Here is a 22933-nt window from a genome sequence, read left to right on the forward strand (position 1 = left end):
CAGGGCCACCCCCTAACTTGACCCCACAAACAGGGCCACCCCCTAACGTGACCCCACAAACAGGGCCACCCCCTAACTTGACCCCACAAACAGGGCCACCCCCTAACTTGACCCCACAAACAGGGCCACCCCCTAACTTGACCCCACAAACAGGGCCACCCCCTAACTTGACCCCACAAACAGGGCCACCCCCTAACGTGACCCCACAAACAGGGCCACCCCCTAACTTGACCCCACAAACAGGGCCACCCCCTAACTTGACCCCACAAACAGGGCCACCCCCTAACTTGACCCCACAAACAGGGCCACCCCCTAACTTGACCCCACAAACAGGGCCACCCCCTAACGTGACCCCACAAACAGGGCCACCCCCTAACTTGACCCCACAAACAGGGCCACCCCCTAACTTGACCCCACAAACAGGGCCACCCCCTAACTTGACCCCACAAACAGGGCCACCCCCTAACTTGACCCCACAAACAGGGCCACCCCTAACTTGACCCCACAAACAGGGCCACCCCCTAACTTGACCCCACAAACAGGGCCACCCCCTAACTTGACCCCACAAACAGGGCCACCCCTAACTTGACCCCACAAACAGGGCCACCCCCTAACTTGACCCCACAAACAGGGCCACCCCCTAACTTGACCCCACAAACAGGGCCACCCCCTAACTTGACCCCACAAACAGGGCCACCCCCTAACTTGACCCCACAAACAGGGCCACCCCCTAACTTGACCCCACAAACAGGGCCACCCCCTAACTTGACCCCACAAACAGGGCCACCCCCTAACTTGACCCCACAAACAGGGCCACCCCCTAACGTGACCCCACAAACAGGGCCACCCCCTAACTTGACCCCACAAACAGGGCCACCCCCTAACGTGACCCCACAAACAGGGCCACCCCCTAACTTGACCCCACAAACAGGGCCACCCCCTAACTTGACCCCACAAACAGGGCCACCCCCTAACTTGACCCCACAAACAGGGCCACCCCCTAACGTGACCCCACAAACAGGGCCACCCCCTAACTTGACCCCACAAACAGGGCCACCCCCTAACTTGACCCCACAAACAGGGCCACCCCCTAACTTGACCCCACAAACAGGGCCACCCCCTAACGTGACCCCACAAACAGGGCCACCCCCTAACTTGACCCCACAAACAGGGCCACCCCCTAACGTGACCCCACAAACAGGGCCACCCCTTAACTTGACCCCACAAACAGGGCCACCCCCTAACTTGACCCCACAAACAGGGCCACCCCCTAACTTGACCCCACAAACAGGGCCACCCCCTAACGTGACCCCACAAACAGGGCCACCCCCTAACTTGACCCCACAAACAGGGCCACCCCCTAACTTGACCCCACAAACAGGGCCACCCCCTAACTTGACCCCACAAACAGGGCCACCCCCTAACTTGACCCCACAAACAGGGCCACCCCCTAACGTGACCCCACAAACAGGGCCACCCCCTAACTTGACCCCACAAACAGGGCCACCCCCTAACTTGACCCCACAAACAGGGCCACCCCCTAACTTGACCCCACAAACAGGGCCACCCCCTAACTTGACCCCACAAACAGGGCCACCCCCTAACGTGACCCCACAAACAGGGCCACCCCCTAACTTGACCCCACAAACAGGGCCACCCCCTAACTTGACCCCACAAACAGGGCCACCCCCTAACTTGACCCCACAAACAGGGCCACCCCCTAACTTGACCCCACAAACAGGGCCACCCCTAACTTGACCCCACAAACAGGGCCACCCCCTAACTTGACCCCACAAACAGGGCCACCCCCTAACTTGACCCCACAAACAGGGCCACCCCTAACTTGACCCCACAAACAGGGCCACCCCCTAACTTGACCCCACAAACAGGGCCACCCCTAACTTGACCCCACAAACAGGGCCACCCCCTAACTTGACCCCACAAACAGGGCCAATAAGAAACCCAACCCTGGGCTAAGCATGACAGGAGGCCTTGGAAACCTGCCAGCTGCAAAAAAACACCGTAAGGCTTTAAGTGTGCATCTCCCGTAATTGACCCTGATTTAAAGAGCAATATATAAGATAATTTTGTAGACAAGGATTTATTTCTTGCATGCGACTGGCAACTCGTATCCCAACACACGTTAACTTGCTGATGCTGCTGCATTTATTGGCATAACAAATAACTTAAGACACTCCTCGATCACACTGTGGCCAATTATGTGCACGTGATGGTGGTGCTATAAAGCAGGGCCATTTCCCGAAACGTCGCCTATTATGTAAGTATTTTTATTTTGTGTTTTACTTTTGCACCCTAAAAAAAACGAGGATCTTAAGAAACGTGCACCCCACTAAGCCTTACTGCGCATGCGCAATTTCGCGGTAGGGGGGGGGGACTGTGGAGCGGGGGGGCTGTGGGAGATGCGGGGTGGGGGGCTGCAGTGGGATGCGAGGTGGGGGCTGTGGGGGGGATGAGAGGTGGGGGCTGGAGGTGGGGGCTGTGGGGGGTTGCAAGGTGGGGGCTGTGGGGGATGCGAGGTGGGGGCTGTGGGGGGATGCAAGGTGGGGGCTGTGGGGGATGCGGGGTGGGGGCTTTGGGGGCTGCAAGGTGGGGGCTGTGGGGGGATGCAAGGTGGGGGCTGTGGGGGGATGCGAGGTGGGGGCTGTGGGGGGGATGCGAGGTGGGGGCTGTGGGGGGATGCAAGGTGGGGGCTGTGGGGGGATGCGAGGTGGGGGCTGTGGGGGGATGCAAGGTGGGGGCTGTGGGGGATGCGGGGTGGGGGCTGTGGGGGGATGCAAGGTGGGGGCTGTGGGGGATGCGGGGTGGGGGCTTTGGGGGCTGCAAGGTGGGGGCTGTGGGGGGATGCAAGGTGGGGGCTGTGGGGGGATGCAAGGTGGGGGCTGTGGGGGGATGCGAGGTGGGGGCTGTGGGGGGGATGCGAGGTGGGGGCTGTGGGGGGATGCGAGGTGGGGGCTGTGGGGGGATGCGAGGTGGGGGCTGTGGGGGTTGGCGGGCGGAAGCGGCGCGCGCCCGTTTCCTTGGTAACCAATCAACGTCGTCACCCTCACCACCATAATCCATGCGTCCACTCGCTCACTAACCGCTGTTAATCCGCTGTCATCATCAGCGGCAGCGGCGGCGGCGGCGGCCAAGCCGGGATGCGCTAGGGGGAGGGGTGAGCGAGTGGAGGCGCCGCGTGCGGTAAACACGAAGGCGCTGCCTTCGTGTTGAATGTGTAGACAATGCCTGTCGGCGTCGCGATTCATCGCCGCTTCTGTTGTGGTGGTTTTGCTTTGTTTACGACTAATTGTGTTTATTACTGTGGCCGAGGCCGGAGTCAGCCCATACGTTAAGGACTGTCGCGTTGTGTGCGTGCGTATACGGTGTACTGGAGTGTGGTTGTGTACTGTGAGTCTATGCAGAAATTTAGTTCTATTGCATTGTGTACATTTGTGTATACGTATTGCACAATGTGCTTTCATTGGGTGCAGCCTGCGTGAATCTTGTTCTGTGTGTATCCCATTGGACGTGTTTGTGTATGCGGTACAGTACAGTATGCGGAGCGGTGGCGCAGCGGTTAGCGCTGCGAACCCGGCGACCCGGGTTCGATTCCTGCTCACGGCCAACACCAGTGACGATTATCTGAACCGGTCCCGGGCCTCCCCTAGGTCGACTCGGCCTTAAATGCCTACCTGGTGCGGTGTGTAAACATCGCCACTAGGGAGACAAAGGCGGCCGGGCGTGGTGCTGGCCACCCACCCCCTCGTGTACCGTTCCGGCCTTCATAGGTGCTCGCTAACAGCACTTGCCCCTACAGTCTGTGAAGGCTACACGGGGGATCTTTGTCTTTGTACAGTAACATTGTGTACTGTTCTGTTGTATTGTCTTGTGGATGTTATGTCTTGTTGATTGTGTATACTTCGTATTATTGTGTGTGTGTACCGGTTATATAGCAATTGTATATCGAATACAGTGTTGTGTTTATATTGTATTGTGTATACAGTTTTTACTTGATTGTGTATTCTGTATATAACTGTGTATAGTGTATTACTGTAGTTTATTGTGGTGTGTATATTTCTCTCGTGATGTTTTTATCCATATTTCGGCTTGGGTCATATCGATTGTGTATACAATTGTGTAGTTATGCGCGTTGTGTATATCGTATGTATATCATTGGGTGAGCTCTGCTGCGTTATTGCCTATACATACTGTGGTATATTGTGTATGTATTTGTGCATGCCATATAAAACAACAATTGTGTGTTGTGTACCGTCTCGTGCACGGTATGCTATGTTGTGTACATTGTATGTGTGATTATGTACATTGTGTGTGATTGTGTACATTGTGTGTAGGATTGTGTACCTTGTGTGATTGTGTACATTGTGTGTGTGATTGTGTACATTATGTGTGTGATTGTATACGTTGTGTGTGATTGCGTACGTTGTGTGTGTGATTGTGTACGTTGTGTGTGTGATTGTGTACGTTGTGTGTGTGATTGTGTACGTTGTGTGTGTGATTGTGTACGTTGTGTGTGTGATTGTGTACGTTGTGTGTGTGATTGTGTACAGTGTTATGTACATTGTGTTGTGTACAGTGTGTGTGTTATTACGTACATTGTGTGTGTGATTGTGTACATTGTCTGTGTGTGATTGTGTACATTATGTGGGGCTCCTTGAGCTAATGGGACAACTGGGGATTGCTTGGGATAATGAGACCGAGATGCATGGCAGAGACATAGATGACATATTGAGGCTGAGACCCAGAGGTACACAACCTCAGTATGTACACAGCTGTAGGCAGTGAAAGCAACTCTTGTGAAGGAGCTGCTTGTACCCTGATGCCATTGACCAATAAACGCTTTAAATTATATAATTCTAAATTAACGTTTTTATTGAAAGTCAGTGGCGTGCTTATTTTTATTTTTTCTCTATCTTGTATTGCTGCTATCGTAGTTTGTTTTTATTGTTTGCTGTTGTAACTTTGCTGACCCGCCCATAACTGGATTTGCGACAAAGAGCTTCTCGGTTTCCTCCGGTCCGAATCAAGATTTTGATTCTGATTTATCGCTGTGTTCCTGTTCAACTGTGAATTACAGGTGGATCTTCTGCCGTATTCGTGAAAACGATGTCTTACTAGTGAGTGCCGGCTTCTGTTTGAACCTGCTAAATGTGTCGGCTATTTCACGTGCTTCGTAGCAACACTTATATTTCACCCAGGAGAATGGAAAACGATCCATTAAAAAACAACGTCACTCACGGAGGGACACCCTCATACGGGTGGCCTCCCTTTGGTTTCACGATCCTTGCAGGTTAAAGAGAGCATCAAGAACACAACAACAAACAGCGGAAACCTGAAATCGCAGCCGGTGCAGCATAGCTGTTGTGTTGCAGAGGGACAGCTGCCGCTTGGTGTCCCCTTTGGTTCGACTGTAGCGGGGGGGGGAGGGGGGAAATGGTTGAGACTGGTTGTGATTTAAGTTGCTGGGGCATTTAAGCGAACGATAACAATGACAACGTTTACAGTATTATTATCCTGATAATTTTTTTTATAAATAACGAAGTATTCAATTACATTTTAAATTATAAGTGGAAAAAAATGTGGAATTCACTTAAACAGTTGCCTTCAATGTAGAATACGTTAGAATCAAAATTGGCGAAGAGAAAATGGCTTCAAGGCACAATTGGGATGCAAAGATATTCCTGGAGGATTATAACGCGATAGATTAGAAGGAGGATTGGTCAAAGCCCTTATTAACTCTCGGAACGGAACAATGTAACATTGTGAAACATTTTTTATTGCAAGCATTTAGGTCCGGAAGGAGCAAACCAGATAGGCTGAGGCGCAGCACATCAGTGTGGGCTTCATAATACCGCTTTTTATGGTTAGATCGCCTACATGTGAATGCGTCGTGAGCCCACCTCCACCCGACACGGCCAGTTAGTAAGATTTGTCACGTGAACACAACGTGCCAATTCGTTTTCTACTTTAGAACACCAGTGTGTTGAAAAGCAAACCCACAACATTTACAATTTCATTTCGCTCGTCATCACAACCACTTTCGTCAGGCAATTGCCAGAATTGTGGGAGTGGGTGTTTACAGGATGTTTACATTTACGCGATCTACCCCAAAAAAACGTCGTGAGCAATATTTGTCGCGAAAGCCTACGTGTTAGTTCAGTGTGGGCTGTACGTTCGTGTGTGGACGAGCACTTCTGCATTTGATCATTTTATGGCACATCACTACTGTTGCTGCCGACTGTTGACTCATCCCGAGTGCGCCAATATCTCCCGTGGCTGACTGTTTACATGGACTGTGGACCCCATGGAAATTTGGCCACATTGATCAAAGGGTTTGCCCCAACCCTTGGAGACACAAACTAGAGAAAAAAATTACAATTTTTTAAATCTGCCAACACATTTTGCTCATACGGTACTCATTGGCTATGTACAAAAAATTAAATACAAGGACAAAATCGTGTTGAAAAGTTTTTAAATGATCCTTGCATATGGATGGTTTATCCGAAGAACTCCGTAGTTTTTCGCGGTTGTGCTGTCTAGCTCTGGAGTGTGTTTTTGCATTGTTCGGCAAGATATCTGGCGTTTCGCTCTATGTCTTGGATTCCTGAAAATGCTACCAACACTTGAGAGCGAAACATCGGACATTATGGCGAAGTTGTGACGCAAGGTGTGTGTGTGTGGTGGCATGCGTGGTGGTGCCCTGCCGTGTGGGGACAAGCGGCTATTCTCCGGAGACGTACGACCCTCGCTGGGAGGAGAGGTCAGTGATGAACAAGGTGCAGCAGAAGTACTGGAAGACCAAGCAGACGCTCATCCGGGTCACAGGCAAAAAGGAGGATGAGTTTGTGGTGGCATCCGACTCCGACCTTGACAGGAAACTCGAGGTACGCCCAAGTATTAATTCCTCACTTTGCCAGGTTGCGGGGACACTGGAAGTTATATGTGACTAAGAATAGCCGCAGCCATAGTGAGAAGTATACTGCGTGTAATGTGCCGGACAAGGAAACATTTTCAAGGTCGGCAACTTGAACAGACGTGGCTGAAATGTTGCCCTAGGTACGGCCACCTCCTTCCTCTCCTTCCTCTCTCCTTTAAGTCTTTTAAATAGGAGGGCCTGACCTGCTGATTGTGCCGCCCTCCTCACCGCTGCATGCAGTGTTAATGGCATTGAGGTGGCCATGTGGCTCAGAGGTCAAGAGTGCTGAGCACGCACCGCTGAGACCCTAGGTTGGAATCCAGGCAGCCACCTGTGATTAAACCGCCTTTTGAAGTGAAGTCAGTCGATGGTCTTCAGCCCAGTCACCAATAACCACGCAAAATAATCCATCGCGTGACATTTGATTCTGGGAATTAATATGATCACTTTGTCATGTGACGAGGGGTGGGAAAGCGCCGCCCTCTATTGTGTGGACCAGAGGAGACTTAAAGGGCTCTGAGAAATCCCTCCGTGACATCCTCTTCTGTGGCCTGTTCTCCAACATGAATGGCCGCGCTCCTCCGTGAGAAATCTGATGGATACCAGAAACGGACCATTCCTTGGCAAACATCCCAATGGACGTGAATTTCGGCATTAGTCCAGCCGTAACGATCATTCAAATATTGGCAGCGTAATGGCAACGTCAATTTGTTTTGCATTCGGCGAACAGTGAATTATCGAGGTGGCTTCATAAAAATTGATCAAAGTGACATCAAGACACGTGGCGCCTGGCAGAGTGGAGGATGATGGCATTAATTAAACGGACACGGGTCTTATTCTCGGTACGCATCCGACAACATCTACTAAGGAGATTGAGCGATAAAATCGGATCGTGTGCAGGTGCTGAGTGGATTATTACATTGCCAAGTTGGCATAGTAGGGGGCACAGATGGTGCATCGGAGTGTCATCTCAGTTAACCCATGGCACCTGGGTCTGTCCCGTGACCTCCTGCCAAAAGGCGTTCAACACTTCACGTGGCCTTAAAGTGGTGATGTCACCGCCATTTAGTGGTGAATGGCAGTTGTTATTACATCGCCAGATCTTGAGGCGCAAGTCTTACCACTGCATCACCCAGACTGCCCGTGATGTTTTTTTTCTCCAACTCCGCTAGAATGTGGTCATCGGCTCGTCTCTTCTTGCAGGTCTTCCAGGATGTCCAGAGGTCGTGTGTGGAGCTTCTCAAAGTCATAGAGCTGTATCAGAGGCGGCTTGGAGGTACTCGGCCTGAGTTGTATATCTCACTGTCCCTGTTGGTCACACCATTGGTGTTTGGGTGTTGTTAGGTTGTTGACACTGTTTTGTATTTTATATATTCAGTGTTTTTGGCCATTCATGTAAATTGTATTTTATGTAAAGTGCTATATGAAACGCCTTTATTGATGTCGGGTACACTTTATAAACAAATGAAGATTGATTGATTGTCCCATTGTTGACCCTGTGCCACTTTGTACCATCCGTGACATCATGCAAGATTACGTTGTGGACGGGTCTCATAAGCTAAGCAGCGTTGTGCCTGGTTAGTACTTGGGATGCGAGACTGCTGGGGGATATCAGGTGGTGTAAGTTTGGGGTGTGAGGGGGTATGGAGCTGACTGTACAGCTATGGATTTTTGAATCTATGTGTGCGGAGCTGTGAGTATTATCCCCGAGTATGCATGGTGGGTTTTCGTTTTCTCTGGATCTTCCGGTATGGTGCCATGTGACAAACACTCCCTTAATAGAATTGGCCGATGTACGTTGTAGCAGGACCCATCTGAAAAAGTCTGAACAACAACAAGCAACAACAAAAATTGTATAAACATAGTATCTAATTGAAATTGTATTCCAAAATGCTTTACAAAATAAATATTAAACATATATAAGGGTAAATATTTGGCGATGTACCGTGTGAAAGAAGTTCAACATACATATATACATACCAAGAGGAAGGGGGGCAGCCAGTGAGGCCTTCCTGGGTAAAGAAAGACCGTCATTCGTACATCGCAGGGCCGTGAGCGATGGAAACGGCTTGGGGGCGGCCTTCATGCAGCAGTGGATTGATGACGACGGCCGATGACGACGACGCGTTTGTAAATGTTTCCTTCCAGCGCTGTCGGAAGAGGAGAACGACATGGGACACTTTCTGAAGCACCAGGGATCGCAGGAGCAGACGAGGGCTGGGAAAATGATGCTGGCCACGGGGAAGGCTCTGTGCTTCTCCTCCCAGCAGAGGTGAGCAACGCGAGCGCCTCGCACTCTCCCCCGACGCTCCCCCGGCACTCCGCCCGCAGAGTGGGGGCACCTCGTCTCATGGGAGGGGGGCTTCCTTTGGTGACAGGAAGCCATTGCGCTAACGGCTGGTTGCCCGCCATGAAAATGTTTGAAACTCCCATGCTCAAGAGTCCTCTGGTTTTTCGCTCCCAAATTTTTGTGTTATTTTATTTTATCAATTTATTATTTTATTCTCATTCTACGTGACTTTACCGAAAGAACCAAAGAAGATGAATCATTGCAGTCACGAAAGCTTTAAATCGAAATGTGTTGAGATTATTTAGATAATTTTCCTGATATAAAGTTCCACACGATAAGCCACTTTGTTGAGCTATCATTTGTGGTCAGGTCGCTTCTGAAAAAGAAGTTACTAGCTCAGTGGGCTTTACCTGGTAAAATGAAAATAAAAAAATATTGTATTTGTATCTTTTTAAGTGATTTGTTTAACTTTCATTTGCATTGCACTCCAATTGTGTTTTTGTATTGTTTGTTGTTGTAACGTTTTGACCCCGCCACTACCGGACATCTGTAAAAAAAAAGAACTTTATAGCTCATCGGATTCCTCGAGTATGAATAAATATTCTGATTCGGTTCTCAAATCGGTCGATCAGCAGGTCACGTGTGTGGCGGGGTAAAGTGGGGGATACGTCTGCCTCTTCCAACACGACTGGTATGACGTCAAAGAGTAGACCAAAGTTTGTTCTAGTGGAGACCCTTCCACTGGCAGTGGCACGAGAAAGACATTGTAGGGCCGTACCTTTAACTTTTGTTCAGCCCTAGTTAAGGTAACAGTTGCCCACTCCTGCTTTAATCAGAATAAAGGGTAGTCCCCGACTACGATGGAGATGCGTTTTGACGACCCCATCGTAAGTCGAAAATATCGTAAGTCGAAGCTGGCCTAGCCTACCCAGGAGTCTTAAAGAATGGTGATAATTTATCAAAACAGAGCAATTTACAGTACCGTACTGTATAAACTATATACTGTATGTATGTATTAATTACAATACTGTATTGCACAGTAAAATGTAAAGTAAAAAAACAAGGTAAATTCTTAGCCTACCGATATGAACTGCAATTTCATAGAAAGTTGTTTTCAGGAAACAATCCTATCTGCTATAAAAAAAAAACTTTTAACATGCATTGAACGTATGTATCGTATTGTGGTAACCCTAAAATGAAATCGTTAAAGCTATGTATCATACATGCATTGAACGTATCGTAACGCATCATATTCTACTGTACTCACCAAGATTCTGTCTGTCGTCTGCATACTTGAATGATGTTTAGGTTGATGATGGCTACATTAACTTAGTTGTCGGAAGAGGAGAATGGCGATGATCAAGTTACAGTATCGTACCTCGTACGCTGCTGCGTTTGCCTGCTGCGCGAAATTACAAATATGTTACAATTTTGTGATGTCGCTATCGCCATCGTAAGATCGAAGTATCGTAAGTCGGGGACTACCTCTATTTATTTATACTGCAGGAGGAATCCAATGAGCTTTGAAGCTCTTTTTCACAGATGTCCAGTCGGGGCGGGTCGGCAAGCTGTGGGCCTCTCCGCGTCCGTCACGTTCCGTCGGCGGTTTCCTCCACCGTTTCCCCGCCCCCCGTTGTGAACCCAGGCTGGTGTTGCACCACCCCCTGATGCGACTGCACCAGGAGGTGGAGACGTTCCGCTACCGCGCCATCTCCGACACGCTCATCACCATCAACCGCATGGAGCAGCAGCGCACCGAGTACCGCGGAGCGCTGCTCTGGATGAAGGACGTGTCGCAGGAGCTCGACCCAGACACCTACAAGCAGCTGGAGAAGTTCCGCAAGGTGAGGGACGCAGTTGTGCTGATGCAAGATGTGATGATTGTGCTGGAGGGACATTTTTCATACACTATTTATTATTTTGTTTTTGTTTTACCAGGTAAGACACACTGAGCTATGTAGCTCTTTTTCAGAAGCGACCAGGCCACAAATCATAACTCAACGAAGTGGCCAATTGTGTGGAAATCTATAGCAACCAAATGCTCTAAACGGATGTTGGTTCTAAATGTGGAGGGGAAAAACCGGAGGACCCGGAGAAAAATCCACGCCACCACAGGGAGAACACGCAAACTCCACATATAAAGGCGTCAGGGTCGGGATCGAACCCACAACCTCCTGCATACCAGGCGAGGCAGATAACATCTCGCCACCATACTGTGATAGGGAAGGCAATAAGTGCTGGGCATCGAGATCAATAATTTGTTCTAAGAAACAAGCGACAGAAACAGATGGTAGCCCAAGACCATTCACCCCCAGATTTGGGGAAGATACATGGTGATGATTTGGCAATGGAATGGTTAATGAATAATGTCCCTCCACAATGAGATGAAAGGGTGATGAGTGGTGGCGATTGATGCCGTGGAACGATGAGAATTGTGATTATGTGTGTCGGTGGGGGCGATAGTATCGTGGTTAGCGCGCTGCGCTACGAACCTGGCGACCTGAGTTCAATTTCTGCTCACGGCCAACACCAGTGACGAATATCTGAACCGGTCCTGGGCCTCCCCTAGGTCGACTCGGCCTCAAATGATTACCTGGTGCGGTGTGTAAACATCGCCACTGGGGAGACAAAGCCGGCCGGGCGTGGTGTTGGCCACCCACCCCCTTGTGTGCCGTGCCAGCCTTCGTAGGTGCTCGCTAACGGCACTTAACCCAACAGCCTGTTACAGGCCATACGGGAGACCTTTGTATTTGTGTGTCACGAGGCAGGTGCAGACACAGGTGCGGGTGTCGAAGGGCCGCTTCGACAAGCTGAAGAATGACGTGTGCCAGAAGGTAGACCTGCTGGGCGCCAGCCGCTGCAACCTGCTGTCCCACACGCTGGCCACGTACCAGGTGAGTGGGGCGGCACGCAGTTCGGCCTTTTAAAAAGAATCTCTCTCGTCTTTTGACGCAATTTTACCCCGATTGCCTAATCGGTGCCGTGTCATGAGACACGGACGAAATTGGATGTCTCGCAGAGCGGTGCAATCCTTCGTGTTAGAGGGGTGATCTGACACCACGTCACTACGCCGGTCGCTGCAGGTTGGTGAAGGTGGGGAGGATAAGAGACTGGAGCGTACAGGTAAAGTACAGAAAAGTAGTTTAATGCAAACCCTCTGGCATCCGCCAAGCCACCTTGAAGTCCAGAGCCTATAACACCTGTCATGTGTGTGGTGGGTGCTCATCCAAGCAACGCTCTGGCTTCGATGAGATCGGCCTCGTGCCCGGGTGATTAGGTCGGAGGCACTTAGGGTTGGTGCATCCATAATGTATCAGCCCTCATGTCACGGGGATAATGGCGTTTGACCGCAGAGTGGTGAGGTGGCTGTGTGGCTCGGCACTGTTACCATGCCAAAGCACCGAGTCGGCATTTCCGCTTTCAAGAACAATCCTGTAAGCAGGCGATAATAATAAACACATTCACAGCCCATGTGTATATCTAATGTGTAGGTTGCTAATATGTATGTATACTTGTTTGTGTCTGGAACGAGGAGTTCATTCAAAGCGTGTGATATGTAGTGCAAACAAGGTTGACGCTACGAGAACGTTTTCTCTTTATCCCTATTGTTCAGTTTATCTGTCACGGCACTTGCTTATCAACCCGATTATTTACAATGCCTTGGTGCGTGACATGAGCCCTGTTTCAAAATCGTACATTGGATAGACGTGTGCTGTTGGATAGGGATGGGTGTGCGCAGGGGGATCCGTTGAATCTCAGCGGGTTGTTTCCCACTACATTGTTTACCCTGGTGAGTGGTGAGGAAGGTCAGATTAGTTGTTGCCAACTGATTGGCGAGTGTCAGGCGAGTGGTAAAATGTCTGACGGGGGTCAGGTGAGTGTCTCGCCGAACCACCCGTTGGTGCGGGCGGCGCTGTGAGATCAGTTTGCCTTTACGGGTTTAGTCTCCCTTAACGCTCGTCTTCCTGCGGCCTCGACAGACCTCCTTGCTGCACTTCTGGGAGAAGACGTCCAGAACAATGGCCGCCATCTACGAGAGCTACAAAGACTACCAGCCGATGTACAAGGCTACGGACAAGGTATCCGCTGCACCGCCAGTGTCCCCTTCGACGTGCGTGCGCCCAACACCAGCCGGGCGAATAGCGCTGCCTGGCCCCACTTGGCAGGTATCCTGGCAACTATCCTTTTTTTTTCCTTTTCCCTTGAAACTTTTATCGCGTTTTTACCCCGATGTAATGTATGTGTATGTACGTTGAACTTGTTTCGCACCGTACGTAGCCAACCGCGCTAATCGTAGACGCGATTATCCCGATTGTGCCCTTAGCATCAGGTCATAAGTCAAAGAATCCACTCAGATTTCTTATAGAGTAGTGCAGCTTTTTGAGTTAAATAACAGCCCGCAGAAGCGGATAATACAGAGCTCCCTCTGAGGTCCTGTACAGCATGAAGCAGCACTTTCCCACCCATCCTACCACACAGAGTAATGTTTCACACACAGCAGGTTGATATATTCGTTATTCCCAGGTGCTGGATTGAAACCAAATCAAGTGCAGAACTTAAATATAATGTTATGATTATTTTGTGTAGTAATTGGTGACTGGGCAGAGAACATCAGCTAACTACACTTGCAATCAAGGTTTAATCCTCAGGCAGTTCCCTAGATTGAAACCCAGAATCACAGCGGTGCCAGCTCAGCGCACTGACCTCTTGAGGCGTCCGGCTATTGTCCCGTCAATGCTTTTAACCCGCACCGCGTGTGCGTGTCAGCCCGGCGCGCCAGGCCATGGAAAGAAATCTGCAAAGGAGACAGTCGGAGCGGGGGAGAAAGTGGACGGCGAGGAGCAACGAGACGCCACCGGGGATGACGATGAGTGAGTGTCACTTAGTGAAGTGGTTTAGCGGTTATGCTACGAACCCGGCGACCCGAGGTTCGATTCCTGCTCACAGCCAACACCAGTGACGATTATCTGAATGGGCGCTGGGCCTCCTTGTAGGTTGACTCAGCCTCAAATGAGCACCTGGTTGGGTGTGTAAACTTTGCCACTGGGTAGACAAAGGCGACCGGGTGTGCTGCTGGCCACCCACCCCTTCGTGTGCCGTGCCGGTGCTCGCTAACAGCACCTTGCCCCATAATTCTGTTACGGTTATATTTTACCCTTGGGCGCACAGCTATGCCAACTCCCACACTCATTTAACTTTCACACACACACAGCTGGGCATTGGAATAATTGAGGTTGGATGTTTTGTCCAGGCGCTCTGAGTTTCTGAGGATTTCAAACAGGTGCCCTATGAATGCAGATTCTTACACACGGATCACCTTGTTCAGGGGGTTAGGTTCCAAGTTGGGCCTACATTCGTATCACGTTGCATCCTGCACTGTTAGGTGAGGCCAACGTTTGTGCCGTTTCAGGTTGATCTGTTTGGGAGAAGACGGTTCCATGGGCAAGGCAGCTGCCGATGGTAAGATAAACGCCGGGCGTCATTATCCTACCTACAAACAGAATGTGTGAGGGGTGTGCTGGAAAAACAAACACACTGATACAAAACCTTATACATCTCGCAGAAATAAGTTGTTAGAATAAACACTGCATAAAAGAGATCCTGCGGTGGAGGATATTTTTGTTTTTAAGTTTTATTATCATCATCATTATCGGCTCCAAACCGTCACCACCACTCACTATCACACATTGAAATGCACATCTTCCAAACTGCCTCGCACCTCCGATTAGCATGGTTGCCTACGTACGGTGCGAAAGAAGTTCAGCATACGTATCGCACAGTTCTCCTGATGTACCAATCCATCTTGCTCCTGCTTACTAGCTGATTTCATCGCTCCGTCTTTGTGATAGATGTCCTCTTGGCAGGGGTTCCCTTCTTGAGCTGACTCGCGCTAGTCTCAAGCACCTCGTATGTGCGTTGAAATTATTTCATGCCGTACATAGCCAACTGTGCTTTTCAGAGTTGCGGAAAACAGATTAATAGTAGCCTTTGTTGACGCGTCCAATTCATTTGACTCGGTGGAAATAATTGCAGCCATCTCATCAACTTGGGCCAAAGTGAAAATGTATTTACAAACAAAAAAACATTTTCCAAAGATGCCACACTCAAGATTTTCATCAAGTAACAAAATAAAAGGGGAAAAGGGGACACTGTCACCAAAGTCATTCACAGCGGCGTTTGAATAATTAAATTGTTCTGAAAGTTGAATTGAAACAGAATGAGAATATTTATTTATGCTGGGGAAATCCGATGAGCTGTGAGGCTCTTTTTCACAGATGTCCAGTAGGGGGCGGGATTGGAGAAATGAAGGCAGAAAAATAAACGACGACATAGCCATGGTGTGAGAGAAGAAGCCGCCAGATAAGTGTTTTGACCTGCAGTGTGGTGGGTGATCACAATGTGGACATAAGCATGTTGAACTTCTCTCTCACCCTATGTAGCCAACCGTGCTCATCGGAGGTGCGGGGGGAAGGAAAGCAAACTAAACACCAGTTTACAGCTGTGCTAAATGTGCTGAGCTAACCGTGACAGCTGATGGTTCTGTCTGGCCCTCGAGTGTCGGGGATGGGCGCCAGCGCTAAGGGCCGCGTGTCATTTCTCAAAGGGGCCGATGGCACCGGCTCGGGCGGTGCGCTGGATCTCACCGACCTGGGCCACGCTCTGGCTGGCACTCCCGCCGGTGAGTCTGGAGCACGGCGCTCCTTCGTTGCATCTCGGGAGCTAAGCAGCGCCAAGCCCGGTTGGCGCTCGCGTCGGTGACTCACGGTTCCAGGTGTTGTAGACTTGGGCTGCAAGCTACCAACGCACTTGGCTTATCATTCAACAACAACAACAAACTATATCAGGGCAGAAGGTGAGTTAATGGAGTGAGTTAATGGCAGGGAAATGCAGGAGGAGAGAGCAGCGCCACAGCACAACCCGGGACGAAGCATCCTGGGCCTAGCACCAACAACGAGCCCTGTGCCTCTGTCTGCCAGTCCGTAACTGGGGGTGACAATAGAACTCTCGTACGATGATCCGTTACGAACCAAAATTTAACGTAAAGTTGTTGCTGCTATTGCGAACTTGGCCACCTGTAAACCGTTCACATTGATTGACTGGTTGGAGACAAAAGCCAGAGCAAAAAGGACTTACAGTAAAACCTTGGATTGCGAGTAACTTGGTCTGCGAGTGTTTTGCAAGACGAGCATTTTTTTAAAGGAAATATTAATTTGATAAACGAGCGAGGGTCTTGCAATACGAGCAGTACGTATACGCTTTGTCTGCCGAGCGTCACCTGATCACAACTGATATACGAGTGCTTTGATATACGAGTGCTTTGGATTACAAACACGTTTCTGGAACGAATTATGCTCGCAATCCAAGGTTTTACTTTATTTGCAAATGTAAATTCATCGGCTTAAGTACTTGCGAACGAAATACCTGCGAGAACAAACGCACGTTTGGAGAGCGTTGAATAATAGATTTACGCTTACGCGCGATTTCTCCTAACTTTTCTGGAAAGTGCTTGGATTGTATTTGGTTCAGTATACAGTATCGAACTTCTTTCGCACCGTACATAGCCGACCGTGCTAATCGGAGGTTCGTCGCTATAGGGGCCCGCGACGTGCTGTATCACTCGGCAGACGGCGAACGGGATGTGATGTCGCTGCTCAACGACATCCTCAACGCTGGGGCGCCGGGCGAGGAGGGGGAGAGCGGGGGCTTCAGCCGGCAGTGGTACGATGTGTTCGGCGATGACGGCGGCCCAGCAGGGGAGACCTGGCCGCAGCAGTCCAGGCAGCAGCAGCGGCAGGGCGCCACGGCTCTGACTGCGACGGCGCCCGGAGGCCCAGGTTCGAACCCTGATGGGCCTCCCGCCCCGGGACCCACGGTGGGCGGGTTCCTCCCGTCGCAGCTGCTGGACATGAGCTCGCGGAACGAGGGCTCCGCCCGGCCGGGTGAGCCTCCACGCTTGAACCCACCGGCCTATTTGTAAAAGGGACGCGGTACGCTCGGGGGATGGGATGCTGCCGTGGACGCAGAGCCGTCCCTAGGGTGTACGGCGAATCGGGGCGGCCGCCCGGGGTCCCCCACGCTTATGGAGTGGGCCCCCTGCGCTTCGATGTCACGGTGTCAGACGTAATACTTCTGGTTTAGTTTGAAGGCGTCAGGGGTTCGGGTGGGGGGCCCCACACGGTGGGATTTGCCCCGGGCCCTGCACCCCCCCCCACTATGGGCGGCCCTGCTTGGACGTGATGGTATCGCACTGAACTTGTCAGCCAGAGGTCGCCGGTTAAATTCGATGCTTCAGGGGCAGCAGCAGCTGAAACAATGGTGCGAGTTTATCTAATCCCCCCTCCACCCCTGCTGCCTCTGTCAACCCAGCATACTGGAGGAATCAGATGAGCAATAAAGTTATTTTTCACAGATGTCCAGTGGGGGTGGGTCAGAACGTTACCAATGGGTTCACCACAGTCAATCGGTAGGCAGCATGTGGTGGTGTAGAGTGTGGATGCTCCCACCCCTTCCGAAACGTCGGCATGGAAGAGGTGAAAATTCCCTCTCTGAGGTGCTCGAGAGCTTCCTCTAGTGGGAGTGCCCTTGTGCCAGCGGTGGCGTAAGTAATTGCGGGGTTGCACCTTTACCTTCCCTCCCTCGCTGTCTTGCTCGAGCCGTTTTACATATTCGGAGAAGTTGCCGACACCGCATACGAGTGCACATAAAATTTACTCGTATGCCTCATGTGCTGTATTTAGGCACGCATAACAGATCTGTCCCTCAAATGAGCCCCTATGTCAGGCGTATAGCCACGGTGAGAGCAGTGTACGTGGAGGCAACCTGGACATATATTACCAACACCCGGAGGCAAATCTCCCAGGATAGCTACTTGGGTTGGCGCCATCGATGTTGCATCCCCCACACCATATTGCTTTAAAAAGTCATTGATAATTTTCAGCCCTTTGTTAATTCACTGCTGGATGAAAACCTCCCCATGCCAAATCAGTCATGTCAGCTGTTTGACCACATTTCGCCGTGCTGGTCAATGTGGGTTAGTGAAATGGGAGGGGGGGGTGTGGTGCGATAGCCAGGACCAGTTAAGATTATCACTTGCCACCGATGTTAGCGGTGGCCGGGATTCAAACTCGCGTTCAACGGGTTCAAAGTGCAGCATGCTAGAAACCGCACCACCGCTTTCCTGTTCTGAAAATGATGTTTCTCGTGTTCGTTGTAACCCAGGTTGGTCCCTTTCAAGTAACAGAAAGCAGTTTTCAGCCACATCCCAGGCCGATGCCCACACAGGACTGGGTCATGCCACAGCCAAACGTAAGCACATGTCGGTTGGTGATCCAACACACGCCGATTCACTCCAGGTCACTCATCAGCAGTCAATCATCAGCAGTCAGATTTTAGCTGTCAGAGGAACCCCCCAAATGTGTCGAATATATTTTAAATAATGTTAATATTTGTCTGACTCTCGTGGTGCTGGTGACGTTCTAGTGACTCGGCTGACTCGTGGTACAGCTGACTCAGGTGCATCGGCCTGCCTCTCGAGCGCCGGCTCATCGGCACGAGTTCCCCGTGCGGTGACTCTCTTGCTGTCCCCCCTCTCCATCCGGCAGCGATTGTGGACGGTGCTGGCAAGCCCGGAAAGGACATGTCGGCGTGGTTCAACCTTTTCGCCGACCTCGACCCGCTGCAGAATCCAGACGCCATCGGCCGCACCAGCGAGGACCAGGAGCTGATGAATGCATGAGAGCGCTACCAGCCACCGGCCCCTGACCCCCGACACCCAAACACCGACAGGAGTTTCCCCCGTGACGTCGTTTTCCAGGAACGCCCGCTTATTGTTGGCGGCGCTCCCAAGTCGAAGCCGAGGTTTGACCTGGAGGGAGGCCGAGTCGCGTCGGGGCTCTGCCTCTAAGGGTGATGGGCCCCACTGATCTGTGTGCCTGTAGTCAGGAGTCTTGTCGGGAGAGGGGCGGTGCGATGGGGAGAGAAGGGCGCTGCGGTGCGGGAGACTGGTGATCCAAAGAGGAGAGGGGGGTGGTGTGGAAGAAGCAGTAATAAGGGGGGGTGGGTAACAAGCTAATAAGGGCAGACCGCCCACACCTACACCCTCAATGTGAAACTCAATAACTGGGTTTTAAGAGGGATATGGAACCCCCCCCCCCCCCCCAAGTTCTCCATAGAATCGCTGCCGGTAGCAGAAAACGCTTTGTCAAAAGCCCCCAGGGAAGATAGACGGCACGCTTCCACAGTAGAGTGCACCGCTGGGCTAGATGCGCACACTGCACCGCGCTGTGACATAATTAGTTGAATGCACTGATCATACACGCTCACTTTCGCTATCGGATGGTGTTTTCAAACAAGCCCTTTTGACGTGAGAATATAAATTGTATTGACGCAACCATTTTTACCGAACACGTCTTTTTTTAATAAGACGAAAAAATTTAGATTGCAATAGTTTAAAACTGGTTTTACATGAACGGTAAGGTTCCGTCAAATTTGGTTGCACCAAAACTGGTTTGTGTTCGCCAATGTGAAAACGGCATCGTCGCAAATTCTCACTGCAAGTGTGGTGGCGCTGCAGGTGATGAAGCAGAAACATTAGGCTTGTAACAAATCAAAATGTCAAGATTCATTACCACCGTTCACTTGAAGAATCTATTATTTATTCAGTCTCGTGTGTGTTGTCCGTCTAGTTGTTTTTCCATTTGCCAAAGTGTTACATTTGCCTATCATTTACATGGAATTTGCATAACCCGTAAACATTTGCTTCTCACACGCGCGAGTTGATGCATGTGTTATCGCGAGTGTAGGAACCGCGTACGATTGAGGACTCGTTATTTGCCCAGTCGGTGTTGTCAAAAACGAAGGCCGGCAAACATTCGCCGCTCGCCTCGTGGTAGCCCTGCCGGGCCACGTCGCTATGCGTATTTAAACCAGGTGTCGCAATAAGTACGTGTATGCTAATTTATACACGTCCTCTTTAAACAAAAAAAATATCCAGCCACGGTATGAAGTTGGAATGTATTTACGTTATTTATAAATACTGCTTATTTAAATGACTTTGTTTTGTATGAAACAAGACGGTGTCAAAATAGTTAATGTAATTATTTACATTTGCAAGGCGCATTTCATCTGTAGATCTCAATGCGCAAACTTGGAGGTTTCTTCCACGTGACGACTGGCCGACTGATTGCTGGAGCGGTAGCTTACTCCACACTGCAGTAATAAATAGACGGGACCGTTGTCAAAGCAGTTGGAAGTTTATTTAACGTTACCGACTAAATACTGGGAGGGTGATGGCTCACGCCACTGGCTGCCGTGGGAAATGCAGTGAGGAATGGAGGTCAGAGCCGTTGACCGAATTCTAGAAGTGTGGGGTAGCTGACTCCGTCATGCATTGACGGAGTCATGGTGTCAATACGGACCGAATACTGGGGGTGGTAGTTAATTCCGCTGACTGCGGTGAGAAACGCAGGGCATGAGAGGAATGGTCAGAGCTGTTGTCTAGACGTTTTGATCGCTGTGACGCAACCAGCGCCACTGGCTGTTCCGTCGTCACAAGTAGACTGAGGGAGTGCAAAGATCGAAAAGAAACTCAAGTTAACAACGGCGAGCACGAGCAATAGGAAACCGTTCTTGAAACGCCCGGCGATTAATCGTGCGCTCAGCGATGCTTACCGTCACGACGTCGTGAAGAGCATTTTTCCCCTAAGTATTGGTCCTTTTCGCCCAAAGAGCCCATATCTTATTATATGGAATGAACGGTGAACGCTTACAAAAGGAAAGTGTCTCAATCATCGTGGATAAGTAACTGCCCAGTCCTCCACAGTGGGAATCTTCCCAGCTTCCTTGGTGCATGCAGTGAATGCAGGGTTGCCACTTGCCCTGGGGAGGCTGCTGTCCTAGGAAATCTGTCACCCCAGGACATTAAAAGTCCCGGTTTTTATCACCTGCTTGACACACACCGCTCAAGAAAATGCATTTACATGTAGTTCCCATTCTGGTATTGTGCGATATTCTTCTCTACATTATATAATGCTGTTTTTTTTTAGTACCTCAAGAGGCGGGCAGCACTAGAGTGGGTGAGCTGCCGTCGTACATAATGACTGCGTGACACGCGCCCCGGTTTTAAAGTTGTTCTTCACTGCCTGCAAACCCGGCCCGCACTGGACCGTGAAGTCCCGGTGTCGGAAAAGCGTTGGCTTAGCTCGTTTGGTGATGTTGCTGTCACCTCCTTCCCCACTGTGCTTCGGACAGCGGGAGAGTAACGGCGCAGCTTTCTCAAGTGTGCGCAGGCGTTGCAACTGCACCAAGGGCCAACGACGGGCCAGAGTGGCCCAGACGCCAGGGCCACAAAGAGAGGGGGAGGCAATTGGGACAGGGGGTAGAGGTTAGGCCCTGTTTCATAACTTGCACCAGGGCCCATGCCAACCGTGCTACGCCAACTGCTGGAGGGAAGCGTCGGAAGATGTACCGCCACAATTGTACCGAAGTCGAGTACTGTGAAATATTTATTTAAACAAAAATTAATAAATCTTCGTGTTGAAACTTGTGATTGCCGAGTCCCACTGCAGGGAGTGGCACATCACGTGTGAAGGTGGCCGTGTGGCTCAAGATGTTAGAGCACTGAGCGTCCTGGGTTCGATCCAGACAAGCCGCCTGTGGTTAAACTGGGTTCTCAATTGTAGCGAGTTCACGGTCTCAGCCACGTCGCCAATGATTGCACACACACAACAAAACATAACATTACATTTGGCCGTGCATTTAAATTTGTTCAATTCCAGCTCTGAGAATTCACAATATCAATTTGACTGTTATGCGAGACCAGATGTCTGTCGAATGGATCTCCGAGGTAGCCCTATGATATCCGCTTCCGTGGGCCGTTCTCAAGCACAAAGCGTTGTTACTGCTCTTTGAGAAAACCGAGTGGATTTTTACTCGAATTACGTGATGTTGGCACAATAGGAGTAAAATTGGGGAAAAATACTAAATGTAAAATATACAAAAGGTGGGTCAGTCTCTGAACCAAATAAGTTACTTGAGTTATATTTATCCAAATACTACTTGGGCCAGTAGTTTAACACGTAGGCTTTCGTGACCAATATCCATAATACAGAGTTTTTTTGTTAGATCGCGTGCATGTGTCGTTAAACCCACCACCACCCGACAGCCAATTAGTAAAGGTTTGTCACGTAAACAAAACATGCCGATTCGTGTCTAGTACAGCACACCGATGTGTTGGAGAGTAACGAATTGGCATGTTCTGTTTACATGACAAACGTATTGGCTGTGTCGGGTGGTGGCGGGTTTGACAGCACATTAATATTTACGCGAACACCGATATTATAATATCGGCAGCCCTTTGTCAATCCGCTGTTGAAGGGCCTCCTTCACGCTTCCGGGTCATATGGGTTTGACCATACTTCACCGCACCAGTCATTGCAGATTGGTGCATGGAGTTTGCGGGCCCCCAAGACTGGTTCGCTCGCCACTCGATTTTCGCCGTCGACGGGTAATCGAACTTGGGTCGCCTTGGTTGAAAAACGCAGTGCGCTAACCACTGCCCCACCGCTCCCCACCTCCCACAATGCAACGTCTTTAACGGAGGAAAGTCTCACGGAGAGTGTCGACACTTTGAGGAGGGAGGGCGCTGCTACATTGGGAAGGTTTGGCCCATTCTTTGGGAGTACCTGGAGAGAAAAAAAAATACTCCGCAC

General features: G+C 50.3%; 1 protein-coding gene across 11 annotated transcripts; it reads left to right on the forward strand.

The window, feature by feature from the left end:
• Positions 1–2992: 2992 nt before the first annotated feature.
• Positions 2993–21764, forward strand: LOC116943926 (islet cell autoantigen 1-like). 11 transcript variants are annotated; one of them, XM_032957278.2, is made up of 14 exons: positions 3048–3201; positions 5096–5135; positions 6737–6902; positions 8138–8210; positions 9083–9206; positions 10870–11068; positions 11993–12118; positions 13205–13303; positions 13992–14095; positions 14635–14684; positions 15829–15903; positions 16820–17164; positions 18444–18530; positions 18827–21764. In XM_032957278.2, exons 2-14 carry the CDS (start codon positions 5125–5127, stop codon positions 18958–18960), a joined length of 1593 nt encoding a protein of 530 aa, XP_032813169.2. In that variant the 5' UTR covers positions 3048–3201; positions 5096–5124; the 3' UTR covers positions 18961–21764. The 11 variants fall into 11 exon arrangements, with proteins under 11 accessions (XP_032813173.2, XP_032813172.2, XP_032813169.2 ...); XM_032957277.2 differs by having other exon boundaries at positions 3048–3175; XM_032957274.2 differs by having other exon boundaries at positions 3182–3408.
• The last annotated feature ends 1169 nt before the right edge of the window (positions 21765–22933 follow it).

This window comes from Petromyzon marinus, chromosome 19 (assembly GCF_048934315.1).
Source record: "Petromyzon marinus isolate PM22_M1 ecotype Great Lakes invasive population chromosome 19, UKy_Petmar_22M1.pri1.0, whole genome shotgun sequence".
In the NCBI taxonomy this organism is placed as follows: domain Eukaryota; kingdom Metazoa; phylum Chordata; class Hyperoartia; order Petromyzontiformes; family Petromyzontidae; genus Petromyzon; species Petromyzon marinus.

Coding starts and splice junctions, on each gene's coding strand:
- LOC116943926 (XM_032957278.2), top strand. Junction 6,903..8,137: donor ACCTTGACAGGAAACTCGAG/GTACGCCCAAGT, acceptor CTCTTCTTGCAG/GTCTTCCAGGATGTCCAGAG. Junction 14,096..14,634: donor GCCACCGGGGATGACGATGA/GTGAGTGTCACT, acceptor GTGCCGTTTCAG/GTTGATCTGTTTGGGAGAAG.